The sequence below is a fragment of the Vulpes vulpes genome, chromosome 2 (genome assembly GCF_048418805.1).
Source record: "Vulpes vulpes isolate BD-2025 chromosome 2, VulVul3, whole genome shotgun sequence".
NCBI classification, from domain to species: Eukaryota; Metazoa; Chordata; class Mammalia; order Carnivora; family Canidae; genus Vulpes; species Vulpes vulpes.
Window position 1 is genome coordinate 51,976,134 of NC_132781.1, and position 18,310 is coordinate 51,994,443.

The window sequence follows — 18,310 nt, forward strand, 5'->3', positions numbered from 1 at the left end:
CTTCTCCCCTGCACGTGGGATTTGAGGCAGCTGGTGATAATACAGGCAACACCAGAGAAAAATGAAAATATATTAAAAACTAAGGCCAGAGGAATGCAACGACAGAGGAGGAAGATGAGCCTGGGGAAGGCAGGGACGTGTAAGCTGGAAAGTTCTAGAACTGCCAACACTCTTTGGAAAGCTGTCCTCTCCGGGCCCTTTCTCTTCCCCACTGCACTCCAGGTACTGCACCCACCTTCCATGGGGTGTCTGGACCCAAAGCCATCCCCTTAAGTAAAGTAAGGGGCAAAGATCTGAGGCATGTGGGCACAGACCGCACTGCAGCGCTGCCCCTGGCCTGTCACTTGTCTGCTCCCCAGGAAGGGAAACTTTGCTGTGCAACAGGATGTCATGCACAAAACTATTCCTGTCCCAAGGTGGGCCCAGCCTCGGGTGTTTCAACAGAATGAGCGGTTTTAACTAAAGGTTGGGTGAAGATCACGTTCCAAAGTCACTTCCTACTTAAGGACAGAGCTATGCAGACCTCCTGGTGTCATCCGTAGATCCCACAAACCGGGGCCTCTAACGGAGACAAGCAGGAGCTTTTGGTGCTTGCTTTGTCCCGGTTGAAATCCTAGTTCTGGGCAGCCCCAGTGGCGCAGCGGTTTAGCACCGTCTGCAGCCCTAGGGGGTGATCTTGGAGACCCGGGATTGAGTCCCATGGCAGGAGGCATGTCGGGCTCCCTGCATGGAGCCTGCTTCTCCCTCTGCCTGTGTCTCTGCACCGCCCCACCCCCCGAATAAATAAATCTTTAAGAAAAAAAAAGAAACCCTAGTTCTTCCTGTAAGACTTGGTTCTAAGCCCTCCTCCTCTGAGAAGTCTTCCTGGATCACACTGGCCCTCCACTTGCTTACCTAGCACTGATTGAGCCAAGAGGGAGGCGCTGGGGATGGAAACATGAGACAGCCCTACTTCCGAGGAGCTCACAGTCCAAGGCCAAAGCACACACCACGAATATAACAACCACATAAACGAGCATCAACTATATGCCAGGCACCTGTGCACATGACAGTCGTGTTTGCGTGTCCTAGTCATAACAGCAGGGCGAGGAAATAAGGCTCAGAGAGGTTAAGCCTCATGCCAAAGGTTGCACAGCATAGGGTTCCAACCCCTATCTCTCTGCCCCTAGGACCTGAGCCCTTAACCACTAAGCTGACATTGGTGAGCACAATGACAGGGATGTGACACCTGGGTTAGGGAATCAGGGAGAGCCTCCTGGAGGAGGTGAGGTCCAACTTGAATCCTGAAAACCGAGCTGGGGTTTTCCAGGTAAATGGGGAAGCTTTGGAAATGGAGGAAGTGAGGGAAGATGTGGCAGATGGAGGAGGCAGCCCAGGCAAAGGTGCAGAGGTGAGAAGTGTGGCAGGCTGAAACAAGCAGGGGTAGCCAGGAGAGAGGCGCCTTCGTCCCCTGGGGGCTCCCACCCCACCAGCTCTGTGTCCCCCATACCTTGATAGTAGTGTATGTCTGTAACATCTGCCATGGGGGTGAGGTGTTCATGCTCTCCCCATGGGCGTGGGGGCCAGGAATGTGGCGGGGGGATGGGGAGAGGAGGCCTGAGCCAGTGGGCCAGTCAGCTGGGCACTGCTGCCCAGGAACATTAGGAGAACACTGAGGTCTGGCAGGAGGCAGGAGGGCTATGACCTTGATTCTACATACAAGTTCAATGTCACGGTGAGGGGGAGCTCAAGGACCCGAGGATCCACCTTCCATCTACCTTAATCAGCCCAACAGTCCCCTCGGCTGGGGGGATAGGGCCATGTGCTCTGCATCTGGGTCAACTGAGGCACAGAGATGGTAAAACAGGTGCAGAGGAAGAAGTGTGCTACAAGACACACCTTCATGGCCTTTTCCTGGCTTCCCTGTCAAGACCAAGACCAAGGCTCTCCTCTGCATGGAAAGTCTCCTTGGATACAAAGTTTCTCCCTCATCTATTTCAAAATCAAGAGGATCAATTGGATTAATGGATTGGATTACCAGAACTCCCTCTTCAAGCACTTCCAGATATTCTGAAAGAGGCATCTCCTTCTCCCAGGAAGCTGGTGGGGCGGGCACCCCCCAGTACAGATGAGGAACCTGAGGCTCAGAGAATCGAAATGCCTTGCCCCAGATCACCCTGGCAGGATACCTGCAGCCTCTGTTTGGAAGCTTGCAGAGGGTTTCAGGGATGTCAGCCCCCGCCTCCACCCCCCCTCCTGACCCCCCCCCATGCCTCCTGCACCTCACCCTCTCCTTCAACAGGGACTCACTACTTAACCCGCAAAGATCCCCTGGGAACGTCAGCCACGGGTGGCACCCACCACCAAGCAATTATGGAGAGCAGCGGTTTCTCAGACCATATCCCGCATGCATCCAAATCGCCTGGATTTCTTGTTAAAATGCAGTTTCTGGCGCAGCAGGTCTAGGGCAGGGCCGAGGATTCAGCATTTTTAACAAGGTGAGTCCAAGGACTATACTTTAGGTAACGAGTGGGTGCCTGTAGGATCGCTTGAAACACCACCTGCCTGGTCTGTGGCCAGAGCCTCACCCCCTCTCTCTTCCCTGTCATCTCACCTTCTCTCTCCTGAGACACGGGGTTAGCTTTTGTCTGCAGAGACACAGGAGAGTGTTTGGGAGCACTGTGAGGCTGCCTCCTACACCCAACTGCCCAGGGGTCGAGAAGCCTCTGTGGGTATCCCTCCCCCACCCCCCAGGCCCTGCAGTGTGGCCAGCCTGGCCCTGTCTGGCTGGGCCTGGAGTGGGGGGCCTGGGGCTGCCCTCCTCTCCTGTAGTCCTCATTGAAATTTTGCCCTTGCCCTAGGATCCTTGGTTGAGAGCTCATCCCTATTAATTCTCATTGTGCATTTAGAGCCAATACGTTTTTATTTATTCATTTATCTTGGTCTTCTTCCCCCGCCCCTTCCTCACCAGGCTGGAATTTACAATTCAGCTCTCAGGTGGCCTTGCAGAAGGACGGCAAGCCTGGCAGGAGGGAGGGTCTGCATCCTGAACCCCAGGAAGGGCGGCTACGTTTCAGCCCCTCCTGCACCCCCGGGGGGTGCTCCAGGGCTCACACTCCAGTTGGCTAGGTGGCCGCAGCGACCCCCTGGGCAGTAGCCAGGGTAGCTGGGCAGCGGGGGGCCGGCTACCATTAGGGCGCCCCCTGGTGGTGCACAGCACCAGCCACACATGCGGGAACTCGAGCTCCCCAACCACCCCGCATAGGCCTGCTGCCCAGAGCCCAGGAATTCAGGGTGTGGCCATCTCCAGGCTGGACAGAGGAAAGAAGCAAAGCCAGGGACACTGCCGAGGGCGTCCTAACAACTAATAAATGCACAGCACCTACTGCACATCGAGTGCCTACTGCGTGCCAGCACGGAGCCCAGGCCTGGCACCGGCCAGGTTGCTCCCTCTTGCCAGCACTGTGACGTGTGAACAGTTATCACCTCTACTTTACAGGGAACGAAACTGAAGCTCAGAGAGGGGAGGCCGAGACACCTAGTGGGTAAGCACAGGCCCTGGCTGCAGACAAGTTGCCAGCCAGCCTCTTAAACTGAGTGACCTTGGCAGGATTTAGGCAACCCCTTCTAATCCCTAAAACAGGATTAGAACAGCACCCACCTCCGGGCATCCTAGAGATGATTACATGAGACACACACAGGACCTGCTCAGAGGAGGTGGCACGGGGCCTGACTGTATTTGGATATGACACCCACTCCCCGATCCCTGCAGAAGCCAGCCCCCATCCACCTGCCAAGGCAGAGTCTCCAGTCTTGTTGGCCACACAACTGTAATCAAAGGCAGAGTGGGATGGCAGCCCGTGTGTCTCCTGGTGTGGAGACACTGAGGACACACCTATGGGGGAGATGCTGAAGATACCGCTCTTCCTCTCCTGTGTTCCCAGGAAGGAAGGGAAGGGATGTCAGTTCCTCCCAGACTCCAGTGCTCAATGACACCTGCCGGGCTCAGGTGGGGCAGCCTTAGGATCAGCGGTGGAGTGAGCACCCCACCCTGGCAGCTGCACTGGGTCCTCCCTGTGGGGGTGGAGGCAGGGCAGAGGTCCAGAGCTGAGGACATTCTGAGCCAGCTCTGGCCAGGAGAGGGCCTCAGACTTGCATCTGATGGTCATCTCCACCCCTCAAGCCCTTGACCAGAAACGGGTCCAATGAAATATGATTTAGCTGCCCTGTCCCACACCCTTCCCCCTAGTACATTAAGGCAATGATTAATATTTCAGAGCAGAAATACAGTCAAGACTCCAATACGAGAGGCAGAGGTTGACTCTGTTCAGGGTGTATGTGGAGAAATTTTAGAAGTTTTTGCATGAGCTGGGCCAGCCTAACGTACAGGCTCAGAACTAGGCTCCCTGCCCCCAACCTGGCTTCCCCCTGACCTTCAGGAGCTGACCTCCTTGCTTATCCCTGAGCCAGTGAAGTCCTGGGATCCCCAGTGCAGTGATCCCCATGAACTATCTCGTGCCCCTGCCCCCTGCCCCCACTCCCAGCCCTGTGCTGCCTTCTCCCCGCCCTCCATCCCCAGCTGGCTCTTTCAGCCCAGCCACCATCCACAGTGACAGCCTCACATCTGACTGCTGGCTGTCCAAGCAGGAAGCTTATCTTCCCAGGCTGACTGCTCTGTGATAGGAGTGCAGCTCCCCGTGGGATGGAGGTGTCCTCAGGAGCCCAGCGGGGCACCTGCTCAGTCCAGGCAGAAGCCCAGAGGCCCAGAGGCCCTCTCAAGAACACGTGGAGGCAGCAGCCACCCCACAGGTGACGATGAGCCGCTCCCATCAGCTCCTGCAGCCTGGCAGCCCTGCCCAGTCTCTTGCTAAGCTTGGGGATGGGGACAGAGGGTGTGTGTGGGGGTCCAAGGCACTGCCCAGCAGGAAGGCCCCTTTCAGCAGCCAGTTTAGCTCAGTGGCTTTGGAGCCAGACCCTTGAATCGCAGCCTCACCACTTCCTGGTGTGCGACTTTGGTCCTCAGTTTCTCCATCTGTACAAGAATGACAACAGCTAACATCTATGGGCACCTGCTGTGTGCCAGGCCCTATTTTGAGCATTTTACACATATGATTCAGCTCTCTTACTCCTATGATGCCCAATTTACAGATGAAGGAACAGAGGCCCGGAGATGCCACCAGTTCAGAGCCCACACCCTATAACTCCCCCTTCATACAGTAAAATCAACCTGGCTGAGCTGACGGGAGGACTTGCACATCAAGGTCTTGGCCCCCACACGAGGTCACTTGAATGGTCCCTACCATTATTACAGCTGCTGTTGTCGGTAACACTGAGTACTGAAGTACTGAAGTCATCCCTGCTCTAAGACCTCATCCTTCTCTAATTAAGGGCTCAAGTGACAATCTCTGACCGTCTGCCGTGCCCCTGACTTGACCAGTGACTGCAGCCACCGCACAAAGGGATGGAATTGAAATGAGAACCACACCGTCCATCCTGGTCTGTCTCCTTTCCACCCTTAGGAATCGCCTCTGCACATCCATCAAACCTTCTCCCTGGCAAAGTTGCGGCTCGGTGGGGGCATAACTGGCCTGGCAAAACTGCCTGCTGGATTGGATCAGGTGGGACAGGACGAGGCACCGCAGAAGGGATGGACAGAGTGTTACATTGCAAGGAGCACCTTGCTCCCTCGCCCAGAATGCTGAGTTCCTGACAATGGAGGCGGGGCTTGTCTGCAAGGCCAGTGGCCCAGGCACTATCACTACTATGGTCTTCCCAAGAGAAAACGATCTAGTGGTCAGCTGGCCAAGAAGGTCCCCACCCCAGAGAATGACATCACAGGACCGCAGAGCCTGGGGTGGCCTTTGCCTTGGCACTTTTCCAAGGTGGGACAGCCATCTGCTCTCGCTCCAAGGTATGGAAAAGTCAACCTTGCCCCTGGTCCTCCCATTCTGCTCACCCATCACAAGGGTCTGGCCCAGACCCCCTCCCACTTGGCTTGAGCAAAAGGAACAGCAGCAGGCTGACTTACGTGGGAGCAGAATCTCTCAGGGGGGTCTCCGCACGTGATGCCTGAGGGTTCCACCTTCACCTTGACATAGTCCTTCAGCCGCATCACCTTGGGCTGGCAGGCATAGAACTCCCAGGTGGGGCCCTCATCTGTGGTCACCCAGGATTTGCAGATGTCGTAGTCCCCAGAGGCCAGCGGGAGGCAGTGCAGGAAAAGTGCCAGCAGGTGCAGCATGGCTGCGCTCTTGGAAGGGGCGTGGCCCAGAGAGGCCCTGGAGAGGCAGCGGCTGGGTCAGGCGGGACTCTGGGCCTCAGCATGGAAGTGCCACATGTACCAGGCAACGGTGGCTGGATGTCCCAGGGCCTCGAGCAGTGCCAGGTTGCAAGGAGCGAGGAACTTGTTTCTTCCCAAAGGCCGATTCGGAAAACTCAGAGCCAGCGTTTCTCAGACTGCTGATGGGCAGATCAAAAAGTTGCCCATAACTTCGTGTCCTCCTAACCTTGGCATTAACCTCTCCCAGAGGTGAATCTGATCAAATCAGGCAGGCTCTCAAATTGTGACAGTGGATGGAAATGGGATAGGGAGCAAATCCTCAGGGATCTGGCATGAGGCCGGATCAGATTGCTTTTAATTTTCGTCCTTCCAATCAATCCGGGTCTTTAAAGGGCCCTTAATGGGTGATGTGCTCAACACAACTGCAAAACAACCCTCCAGCCTGTGTTGTAAAGATAAAATAAAATCAGGAGGTGTACGTGTTAGCTGGAAACATGTTCCCTCTATGGGACTGGACTGGCATCTCAGACCAATAAAAGAGATTTCTTTTCATATGGGCTTAAAGTGACAACAATTGTGTGGCTGGACTGCAACATAAAAAAGCGACTGAGGTTTTAACTGGGGAGAAGCTTATTTGACTCTGCTTTGTGGGGACAGGTCCTAATGGGGGCCAGCTGACCTTGGCTGGTAGCCATCGGCAACTTATTATGAAGTTTCTGACACTTCAGCTCTCAATCCATCCAGGTACCCGGGGGCTGGCTCGTCTTTCATTGTAAGAGGGGAGGAGAGAGCTCATTAGCAACAACACCTGCAACAAATTAAAAAGAGAAAGGGGGGGCGATAAAGATGTATAAGAACAAAAGCTCTCTGGCAAAATGTGCAAAAAATGAGGCTGCATTAGCAAGGTCTCCCGAGAAAACTGGGTTATTTTTATTAATATCAGAGTTACACATTTGGAGATTGGACACATTATTTCAAAGGTGATTCGCTTTTTCCCTCATTTACGGGGGTGTTGGTCTGCAGAAGAGCCCCCTGTTTGGGGGTCACTGACTGCAAAACATGCTCAAGAGTCAAGATTGAGTGGTAGCTTTAAAATACTGTGACTAACAAGTCAAAATGTCAGAGCTGTCACCATGGGTGCAGATGAGTCTGGACGTACAGGTACAGGTAAAGCATGGTCCACGTGTGGGCCAACCAGTAAGAACCAGGTGCCGATAAATCCCTCTCCAAATTCGGCAGCGATGAATTTAATTTTCAACACTAAGAAACTAGAGATATTGAAGACTTCCACAGAAGTGACTATGGTTTGTCATGTTAGATTTTCCGATCGAGGCCAAAATTCTGCAATAATCCTCAGAGGGTGTGTCTATAAACGAGTCACTATTATGATTATTGCTTTACTATTTTAAGCAACTGATAATCATTTAAGAGCCCAGAGAGCTATAACTAAGACAAATGTTACATTGCAGAAAACATCACTCCAGTAATGTGGTGTGTTCCCAGGCACTTGATACATCACCAGGAGAATTTGAGTCCAGTCAGTGTGGGATCCTGGCCAAAAATACTAGTCAATAGGGCAAAGGTTATGCAATGAGTCACAGCAGAAGCACCTGCGTTATTAATTATTCTGATTATTATGCCTATGATTAGTGCCTCTCAATCCCCAAACTGCTCCGGCGTTGGTGCCGACCTCCTCGGCATGATTCTCACCTGACACCCTCTTAGAGCCACTCTACATGGAAGAGTCCCTGAAGAGTTAATCCCTTTTCCATGAAACCCCGTTCTCCGCCCTGACGCAAACACACTGCTGCCAAAAATGACAAACCGGGAAGGTGGACATTGTCCAGAGGGGGCTGGCCGCTCACCTGGGCTCCCCGCAGAAGCCCCCAGTGCCCCACGCTCCTGGTTGGGGGAATCATAAATCTGCATTAGGGCGGCCCCTGCCCCTCTCTCTTGGCTGAAGGGCTCTTGATGGAGATGAATGAGGAGCCTAGTGGGGGGGGGGGGCACCACATTTTCACTGCTCACCTCTGGCCGTTTAAAGAGAAACCTGTTATAGAACCTGCTTGGCCTTGAATGTGCTCCTTGCTAGAAACTCTCAGAAAGAACCCGCCTGGCGACTATTTTTACAACCTGAGAAAATGTAGTAAAAATAAAATAGCGCGGCCGGCAAAGGTTTGGATGCCTCTACCCAAGCTTTGCTGCCCAGAAAACAGCACGTCCCTAATTATTTCTTCCAGCCGCGGACTCCTAACTGTTCAGTAACAGGTAGGGAGCTCCTGACAGGCAGCGGCACCGGGCGCGGCTGCGGGCTGCCTTCATCTGCAGCACCAGCGGCTGCTCAGGGCTTCCACTGTGCGACGCCAGACCGGCCCGGGGAGGCAGCGAGGCCCGGAGGCCAGGAGGCCACGGAGAGCAAAGGGCGGAGCAACTTGAAATTCTATTAATTGCTTTGCAGTTCTTTTGGTTCAAATGCTGTGCATTCCCTGGAAAATGGGGTGGTGATGGGGGCTGAGGGGAGCCAACAACAACCAAATCTGCTGGGGGCGGGGTAACAAATGTGTTTACAACTAGTCCATCAACGGGGCGTTGCTGGTATTATAGGGAGAATTGTGAGCTCAGCAAGCGAATATTACAGTCGGCTTTTGCCAAAAAGGGGGGGAAAAAAAAAAGAAAAAACAAGGAGGGAGGAGGGAGAGAAGCAAGAGTCGGCGGAATAACGAGGCGGAAAGCAGGGAGTGAGAAGCCAGCAGAGGAAATTTCAGAGTAAGAGGTTGTATCCCGGTGGATCATTTTCTCCTTGGAAAATAAATCTTCACCTGATATTATTAAGAAACTGCAGCTCCCAGAAACAAATAGAATCAATGCGCTTTATTTCTTTTAAGAGTCCTCAGGAACCGAGGGGGGCTGATAGCCAGGGTATTAAAACCTGAAAATTAGATTTTACCAGGATTTCTGAACTCCGATTTCTCTGTCTGATTGAATTAGCGCCTCTCCGAGCTCCCTGGGCTCCGAGCAGGTCCTCTCGGAGTTGCCGGCTGCGCCCCCACCTCGTGGGAAACTTGGCGCTGTGGGCGCAGGGTCCCTGAAGGGCTCGGAGGGGGGGTCCCGGGGGCTGCCCACCCCGAGGTTCCCTCAGTCCCTCCCCAGCGGGGACTGCGGGCCGAGGGAAATCTGCCTTCAAGGGGGTGGTGCCCAAGGGCTGGGAAGGAAAGGAGCCCGCCGAGCCCGAGTCACCTTCGCGCCCTCCACCCCGGGCCAGGTCCAGAGGTGGGGGAGTGCCCCGAGCACCGCTGGCTCCGCTCGCATCCTGGTAGCCACGGCCCAGCCCGGGTGCCCCCCAGCTCTGGAACGGGGGCATCTCGGCGCCCGGGGAGCCCCGGAAAGTTGAGGGCTGGGGAGCCGGGAGCGAGAAGGAGGCTTCCTCTAGGCAGGGGTTTGGGGTCGGTCCCCGCGGGCGAGGAGCCGGGGCAGAGTCCGAGCTCCGGGTGGGCTGCACGGAGTGGGGGGCGTGCATCGCACAGGGGCGTGCCCCCCACCCGCAAGTCCCGCAGCTGCGTTTTGTCTTCCCCAAGTTGAGTGCAAGCCCCGGCAGCAATTACCCACGCCTTTGAGAAAGGCCCCGCCGGCACCGAGGGTGCCCCTGACTCGGCGCCGCCTCCCTCAATTAGCAGACACCGAGCAAAGCGCCCGGGAATTAGTTGCCTCCTTTTTCCCCGGCGCCCGGGGCCTCCGCCGCCCCCCGCCCGGGCCGGCAACTTACTCGGAGCGGGCGGACCCCGCGAGCCCGCGGTGCTCGTCCCGCCTTCCCGCGGCTCCGCGCCCCGTCTGCGCGCCTCCCGGTTCGTCCCCGGGCCGACGCCTGCTCGCCCCCTCCCCCACCAGCCCACCCCTCCGCCGCACGGAAAGAAGTTTCCAGCCTGGCTGGCCAGGAGTTTCTCTGCGCGACTCGCACAGCCCGGCTTGGGAGAGGTGGGGAGGGGTGCGGGGAAGACGCAGGGGGTGCCGTCGCGGCGGGGTGGCGCGAGAGAAGGGTTAATTTCCTTTCCACAAACACACGCACACGTTCTTGCAACATCCATCCCCAACACACGCGCGCGCGCACACACGATGGAAAAAGACCCTGGGAGGAAAGAGCCAGCCGGAAAGACAAGCTTTTCCTTTAAGATGCTGCCACAAATGCACACTCACACACCCCTCTCGGCGGCTCCGGTCCTCCGCTAGTAGCAGCAGCCACCAAATAACTTTTGCACCCGAGCCTCTGCTGGGCCGCCTCCAGGGGCTCCCGGGCCCGGGAAGCCTGCGTGGCCGCCGAAGCCCTTTAGAAATGGAAGCAGGCTGCGAAGCCGCGGCCCCCCCCCCGCCCGCCGGCTCTCCCCGCCCGCCTTACCCCGGCTCGGAGCCGCTTCCCGGAGCGCAGACCCGGGAGGCCGAGGACCGCCGCCCGCGGGCGCTGCGCCCGCCCTGGCCGGCGCTGGGTGGGGGCGCGGGCCGAGGGCTGCCGGCCGCTGCTCGTCGCCGCGCCGCTCCCGCCGCTCCCGCCGCTCCCGCCGCCGCCGCCGTCAGACCCGGGCCGGGGAGCCCTCCGGCCGCCGGGGGGGCCGCCCGCAGCCGTCCCGGAGACGCGGGCCGGGGGAGGGGGCCGCCCGCGCCGCCCGCATCGCCCGCCCCGGCCGAGCGGAAGGTCGCCTCTAACAAGTGCAAACTTTTTGGGCCCCCTGGGCGGCTCGGAGAGGACCGGCGCGCGGGCGGCGGGCGGCCCCCGGCCCGGGTGGGCTTCGCGGCGGCTCGTCGGGGCGCGGGGGCATCCCCCCGGCGCGGCGCGGGGCCAGATGGCGGGCGCCTCACCGCCCCCCTGCACTCCGCTCCAAGTTAATGCCGAGGCTAAATCCTCTTGCCATCTCTCACGATCACCATCGGGCTTTTATCTCTCGGTCTGATCCGGGCTGCGTAACTTCCTCTGTGTGGCTTTAACACACCATCCCACCACGGAGCACCGGTCTTCTTAAAGGTGCAGGGAGGAAATACTGCGAGACTCGGGGGACGCGCCACGGCCCGGGGAGGGGCGCCGCCAGCAGGGGCGTCCCGGCGGGCCCGCGGCCAGGGTGGCCCCAGCAGGCGGCCGCGGGAGCGAGCCTGCTCCGGGGGGTCGCTGCCTAAGCATCTCCTCCGGGCTCGGGGGCCGGCGGGTCGGTGCGCGCAGAGCGCATCCTCAGCCGGCCCGGGTCAGGCGCCGCGGGGCTGCAGCTTCCTTTTCCAAAAGCCCGGGGCCTGACGGGGTGCCAGCGCCCAGGGGTGTGGGGGCTGCCCCATCGGCACCAGGGAGGGGGCCGAGTGAGTCAGTCCACCCACCCCCAACAGCCAAGGGCTCAAGGCTGCGGCTCTGACTCCCTCTGTGAAGTGCTGCCACCCAGAAGGCCCCAAGCAGTGGGTAAAAGGGTGGGTGGGTGGATTTGGGGAGATGGGGAGGGGGAGCGATCTGAGCGCACAACCAGAGCCTGAATACCAGCTGACACATCGCCGCCTCCACCCTGATGGGCCCTGCTTTTGATGAAGCCAAGCCAGCTCCGGAGGGAGTGCAGAGTAGGGGGGCAGGAGGGCCCTCACTCCTGGCAAGCATGGGAGGAGGGCGGGGAGGACTCCTGCAGGGGCCCGGGCAGAGGCCAAGGAGTTTGCCACCCTGGGCCAGCCGCCCTCGGCTCTTGAACGCTGGGGAAGCTTCCTGCCGCCCTGTCTCCCAGGGCTGTGCAGAGAGCTGCTTCCATCTTCCAGGGGGGACGGGTGGTTTTCAGGTGCGCCTGGCCTCCTCCAGGGTGGGTTCTCACTGCAGGGCTCAGGCAGCCAGCCCTGCCATTTGGATGCATCGAGAACAAAGAGCCTGAGGACAGAGAGGGAGAGGGACTGGTCCAAGGTCACAGAGGGTGTCAGGGACAGGAAGAAGATGTGGCACCTCTGGGCCCCACCCCCCTCTTACAGCCTCTTACCTCCACCTTGACCCCTTCCCTGCTGGTGGCTCCCCTTTCACTGGGAGAGGGCTGTACTGCCAAATGTTTCAGCTATCGTCACAAAACCAGACAGAATTTAGAGACTCTCATCTGCTTTAATAATAATAACAGTAACAATAATTTAACATTTATTGAACACCTGTTTTATGCCAGGCCTCATGCAAACCGATTTATATGTATCAGCCACTGATTCTTCCCAACAGACCCATGACTTAACTCCTATTAGCAAAGTCCCAAGTTATAGATGAAGCTTAGAGATGATAAGTAGATTGCCCAAGGTCACACAGCTAAGGTGGACTCTGGCCTGGGAGGCAGGGCTCTCTGGCTTCCCGGGTGGTACTCTGTCACTGCCTGACTCACTGGTTAACTTGAGGCACAGTGCAGATTGCTTTGAGGCCTCAGTTTCCCCATTTGAAACATGTGAATCTTTCCTTTTCCAAGGGGGGGGGGTGTGTGTCAAAACAAGGCCTTCCATTGCCTCCTCCGACACTTGCTCTCAGATCCTCCCATCTCGCTGGAGAGGGGCTCCATATGAAAAGATGTCTAGGAGAGCGAATATATGCCAGTCCCTGGTTACCTGCTCCCCGGTCTCAAAGCATCTAGCAGGAGGAGCCTCCTCAGAGGTGAACAGATCCCAGCAATTTGATTTTTAAGCACTGGGCCTGCAGGCAGCAGTGAAGGGCACAGTGTGGGGCTTCTGTGCAGGCAGCATGAGTGATAACCTGGGTAGGTCCTCAGCCTGCTGTCACCCCCACGCCCTGCTCCTCCATCATCACCGACACTGGATGCTGTCAGGAACACCCAACAAGACGTGGAGGAAGATGATTCTCATTTGTGGTTCGTCTAAACACAGTGGAGGGGCCCTGGGTGCATCGTCTTGTTATTACCCGGATGGTTTATGTGACCCATATGCAAAGCTCTGGGCCACTGGAAACGATGTTTACAACACCTCCCCAGTGCTTCCTGCCTCTCCAACCAGCTGATGCCAATAGACTTTTTTCAGGGACCCATCTGGAAACTATCTTCCGGTCTCCCCATTTCCAGACCCTGGAAATGATGGGATGGTAGAAAGAGCACACTGCCCTGAGTCAGGATACTGGATTTTTCTCCACTCAGCCCCTAACTAGATGTGTGGCCTGGGGTCATGCCTTCCCAGCTGTCAGCCTCAGTTTCTCCATCTGCATAATGAGAGGATTTGCCCAGGAAGGGTCCCTTTGTGATGATCCCGACAGTAGCCGATGCAGCATCCAGAAGACCCAGGTCCTGTCAAGTGAACTATAAAGACGGGAAACAAATAGGATCCGACTGTGTAGGGACCAGGTGGTCAAGGGATGTTCATTTTAAAAACTTCATCAAGGTACCTTATGACAAATGACCTTTTCCTGGTGATGAAATGAAGCTGAGCACCAGGGGCAGGAAAGTGTTAATGACTCTCCCCTCCCCCCACCAAAATAAAATGCAATAAGATGAAAATCCTTGCTGACAACACCCCCCCCCCCCCCTCCCAGCAGCCCAACCATCCTCCCCAGTGGCAGGGTTTTGGCTCCACTAGGCAGCTTTAATTTGAATTGTGTATGTCAAACCTACTACCAAAAAGCATCTGCAGAACAATGCATTTAATTTTATTCCATCTATGTTTTTTTAAGGTTATATATAAAATAAAGATACCAAAGTATGAACAGGAAAGATGGGGGGATGGCATGCTTTATAATATACATATTCCTTCTGTGTTGCTTGACTCCTTTGCAATGAGGAAATATGCATGGATGGGGTAGACGAATAATAGGAATTATAAAGTCACACGCAAAAAAAAAAAAAAAAAAAAAGAATGATCTAGTAGTTTTGCAATGAGAGGTAGCAGATGAGGTCCAGGCCCTCTGGGGTTTTTGAGACAAGGCAAATCCTGCTGCAGACAGACAAAAGGACAGACAGATAAAATGAGCTCGCACCACTGATTAAAGTCAAGTGTAAGCTCAAGACACCCACCCCCCCTCCATCGTGCTTTCACCCTCTGCCTCCTGCACTCTGGTCTCTGTTATGCCAGACCCAGATTTTGATTTGTCCCCCTGACCTTGAGCAGTTGCGATGCAGCTGTGAGTAGTAAGATCCTGGGAACTAGCCCAGGACCGTCCAGGGTTTCAGGGCATCCCCAGGCCCCTTATTTCCACAACCAAGGCAGGGGTACACAGAGAGCGGGAGAGACCGAGACCCAAGCCCGGGGCCTTCCCCAAGGTGACACCTCCAGGCAATGGCAGAGTCTTCAAGAAGCACCCCGGCTCCTCCCTGCCAGTTCCCCGCTCTAATCTCCAGACCATACTCCCATTAATTATTATTACTGTATTAATCATACATGTGATTAATTCAGTAATGGTGATTCATAATTGATTGCATTTTATATGGTGCCTTTCATCCACACATCTCCCAAGATGTGCGCTGCCTACAACAAGAGACACATAAAGCAGAACGTGATCTTGTGCTCGCCTGCATTTTGTTGGATAAACTTCTCTTGGTGGAGGCAGGGGGCTAATGGTCTTCAGGCACACCGGGCCTGCCAGCCCCGGGTCCGTGCCCATCTCCCTGGGTAGTTTAGCTGAGGCAACGCTCTCGCAGCTGGCGGCTCCGGCTGCACCCTGCCTTGCCTGGCGGTGGCCGTGCCCTGGGGGTCCCGCAGACCCCATTCCCCTGGCAGGTAAGTCTGCCTGGGACCCAGGCTGCTGGGCAAGGCTGGTTCGGGCTCTGCGGGGAAGCGGGGACACAGCGGTACTGGTCCAGGGCTCTAAAGTTCGACTCTCTGGGTACGAGTCCTACCTGTCCTGTTGATTGGTTGGGTGACCTTGAGTAAGCTACCACCCCTCTCTGCCTCAGTTTACCCAAACAAAAAATGGGATTGACAAAAGCATCTCTCTGCCGAGGGTTATTGGAAAATTTATGTGCAGGGATGCCCGTAAAGCTCTTCATACCTGGCGCAGAGTAAGCGCTGGATAAACGTGTGCAGTAACTATGGGGGTCGGAGGCCCTGTTTCAGCAGCAGCTCCGTGATCCTGCTACTCTCTTTCCTTCTCTGGGCCTCAGGTTTTTTATCTGCTGTAAAATGGGATGAGTCAGCTTCAAGGGTTAATTCCAGGTCTTAGATGGGCACGTGCTATAATAAAGGTTGGGACTCAAGGCTTCAGAGATGAGCAGCCCTGGGCTCGCACTCCTGCTCGCCATTTCCTAGTTGTGTGACCTTGGGTAATGGACTCACCTCACCAAGCCTCAGTTGTCTGCTCTGGAGAATGGGCATAATAACAGTACCCAGTGCCTAGGCTTGGTGTAAGGATTTAATGGGCTAATGCTTGAGACCTGTTTGGCTTCTAGAAAGTGCTTAACACAAGGTGGCTCTGGTATTCCACACCAGGCATGGTGCACAGCACGTTACTTTACTGCTTTCCTACCACCCTGTGAAAGATGCTCTTGTCCTCTCTGCTGTTCAGATGAGAACACGGAGGTTGAGGAGACTGCCCCGGGTGACTCGGTTAGGGCCGTGCCAGTATTTGAGCTCAGGCCTCATGGCTGGGCTCACTGATGTATGGTCTCCCCGTGCCATCCTCGAAGCCCTGCTGGGATCCTGGGGTCTACGTGTGAATGTCTCATTCCTGATTCGGTGGCGGCACAGCAGGATGGTACTGGTGAACACCCCTGGCCCAGGAGGAAGAGCCTGGTTCCTCCAAGCACCGCTGCTTGGCTCCTTCGGGAGAGGTGGCTGCTGCAGGGGTGAAACCCCCCATCCCTGTTCTTGGGGGACCAGCAGACAAGCCGGGATTTCAGCCCACTCGATGCCTTGAGCACCTTTGACTGATTGCAGGTCTCCAGCCTGCAGAGCCAACTGCTGCTCACGCCTGTGGGTTCCAGAGTCTCTGGGGATCCTTCAGGTCTTCGAGATGAGGATACCCAGGAGCACGGGCCTCCCTCCCTCAGTGGGGGTGGGTAACTACCCTGGCCCTGCCAGCTTTGCTGGGTGGAGACCTCTCCCTGCAGGAGACTTTGGGTTACCCGTTGAGCACCTACTGTATGCCGGCACCCCACTAGGCCCTGGGGGTGCAAGTGGTGACAAGTCCACTGGGTCTGGCCTTCAGATTATTCATGTCACCAGAACCAGGCTGCTTGTGCAGGTTTACTAAGCACCTACTGCGTGCCAGATACTGTCAGGTAAAGCTAGGGAGGCTGCGGAGTCTGGGGAAGTATGAAGGAGCACGCGCACACACGTGTGTGTGCATCTGTACGTGCACATATGTGTGTATAAGGCTCAGTGTACAGTGTGCCAGCCTGGCAGCATTGCCAGAGAACACTAGATAAACCCAAGCCAACAGCAGAGGCAAATCCTAACTCCTATCCTAGCAGAGGATAGGAGGGAGGAAAGTTCAAACCAGGAGCTAGGAGAACTATCATACCCAGGCTCTGTGGGAACCCAGACCTTGACTCCCATCCCTTCTGGCCTCAGTTTTGTCATCTGTCAGATGGGGATGATACTAGCACCTACTCCCTACGGTTGTTGGGGAGGATTCTTGGAGACACGCGTAGGAATCTTTAACTCTGGTCGTAGTAAGTGCTCCCTAAATATAGGCTCTGGCAAGCCCTCCTCCCCTGAGTGCCTTGGTGAAGGCAAGTCTGGGGCCCCGAGGGAGCCAGTGGCCCAGCAGAGGGGACTGCTCTGTGTCAGCAGAACCACGGGGTTCAGTGAGTATGGGAAATGTATGGGATACCAGCCCTGGCCCTCCTCCAGGCCGGGGCAGCTCCTCTAGCGAAAACCACCGTTCGGGGATCCCTGGGTGGCGCAGCGGTTTGGCCCCTGCCTTTGGCCCAGGGCACGATCCTGGAGACCCGGGATCGAATCCCACATCGGGCTCCCGGTGCATGGAGCCTGTTTCTCCCTCTCCCTCTGCCTGTGTCTCTGCCTCTCTCTCTCTCTCTCTCTCTCTCTGTGACTATCATAAATAAAAAGAAAAAAAAAAAGAAAAAGAAAACCACCGTTTGAAATCCACTCTCAGGAGGCTGAACTGCCACCCCCATCCCCACCCATCCTTCTCCCGATGTGGAGGACCTTGCTCCCAGCTCTCAGGGTCAGGGGGTGCGAGAACTGGGGGGCTGAGGAAGGAACCATGCCCACTCTCGAAGGTGGGATCCCTCGCCTGGGTCCTCCCCGTGATCGCCAGGTGTGCAGGCTGCTCGCGGGGTGTTTGAAGGTGGGGTGCACACCAGCCAGGAGAGAGGAGTTGAATAAAAGTGGCAATCTGAACGGAAAAGGTGGTGGTAGTTGGAGGAAGCTGCTCCTTGCTCCCACCCCGGACTCCTCGCCTAGAGGAAAACCTTTCTCTTTCTTACTGAGCAGGTGACGAAAGCCAGCTAGCAGCTAGCAGGTGCGGTTTCCCCCTCAGACATGTGCTGATCACAAAATCACCCAGTTATAGAAGTACCTGCTTTGCTGCCTCGGCCGGTTCCCTCCTGCTCCCTGGAGAGCTGAGGGATCCTGGAGTGGCCTGGGCCCCAGAGCCCCGCTCAGGTCGCCACCACGCTGATGTGCTGTGTCCTGGTCAGACCATCTGGGTGTGGGCCGGCTGAGAGCAAGAGCCCCTGCGACTAAAGGCAGCTGGAAGACGGCTTCCAGTGCAGGAAATAAATCAACCGAAGGACGTTCCCTCCAACTCTGTCTTTCCTCGTCGCCCACACTCAATGTGCAACAGTTTTGTCATCAAGTTGTCACCTGCAGGGCCACTGGGCATACAAACTTCTCTGCCATCAAAACACTGAATCCTGGGCGCCCAGGTGGCTCAGTCCATGAAGTGTCTGCCTTCGGCTCAGGTTACGACCCCGAGGTTCTGCAGGAAGCTTGCTTCTCCCTCTGCCTCTCCCCCTGCCCATGATTTCTCTCTCTCTTAAATAAATAAATAAATAAATAAATAAATAAATAAATATCTTAAAAATAAAAACCACAAAAACCGAATCTTGGGAGCCCCACTCCTGCTCCCTCCATGCTTGGTCCTGTTCTGGGTCCTGCCCAAAGGGCACG

General features: G+C 56.1%; 1 protein-coding gene across 4 annotated transcripts in view; it reads right to left on the reverse strand.

The window, feature by feature from the left end:
- NTNG2 (netrin G2) overlaps window positions 1-11,683 on the reverse strand; it is a 70,522-nt gene extending 58,839 nt beyond the window's left edge. The window contains exons 1-3 of one of the 4 annotated variants that reach the window (XM_026009231.2): window positions 10,650-11,683; window positions 6,939-7,067; window positions 6,008-6,438 (exon numbers count right to left, since the gene is read on the reverse strand). In XM_026009231.2, coding sequence (XP_025865016.2) covers window positions 6,008-6,220 — 213 coding nt within the window. In that variant the 5' untranslated portion in view covers window positions 6,221-6,438; window positions 6,939-7,067; window positions 10,650-11,683. Of the gene's footprint in view, window positions 1-6,007; window positions 6,702-6,938; window positions 7,068-10,022; window positions 10,089-10,649 lie in introns of those variants that run through there. The other 3 variants (XM_072748290.1, XM_072748292.1, XM_072748291.1) reach the window with 3 other exon arrangements.
- Between the last annotated feature and the right edge of the window lie 6,627 nt (window positions 11,684-18,310).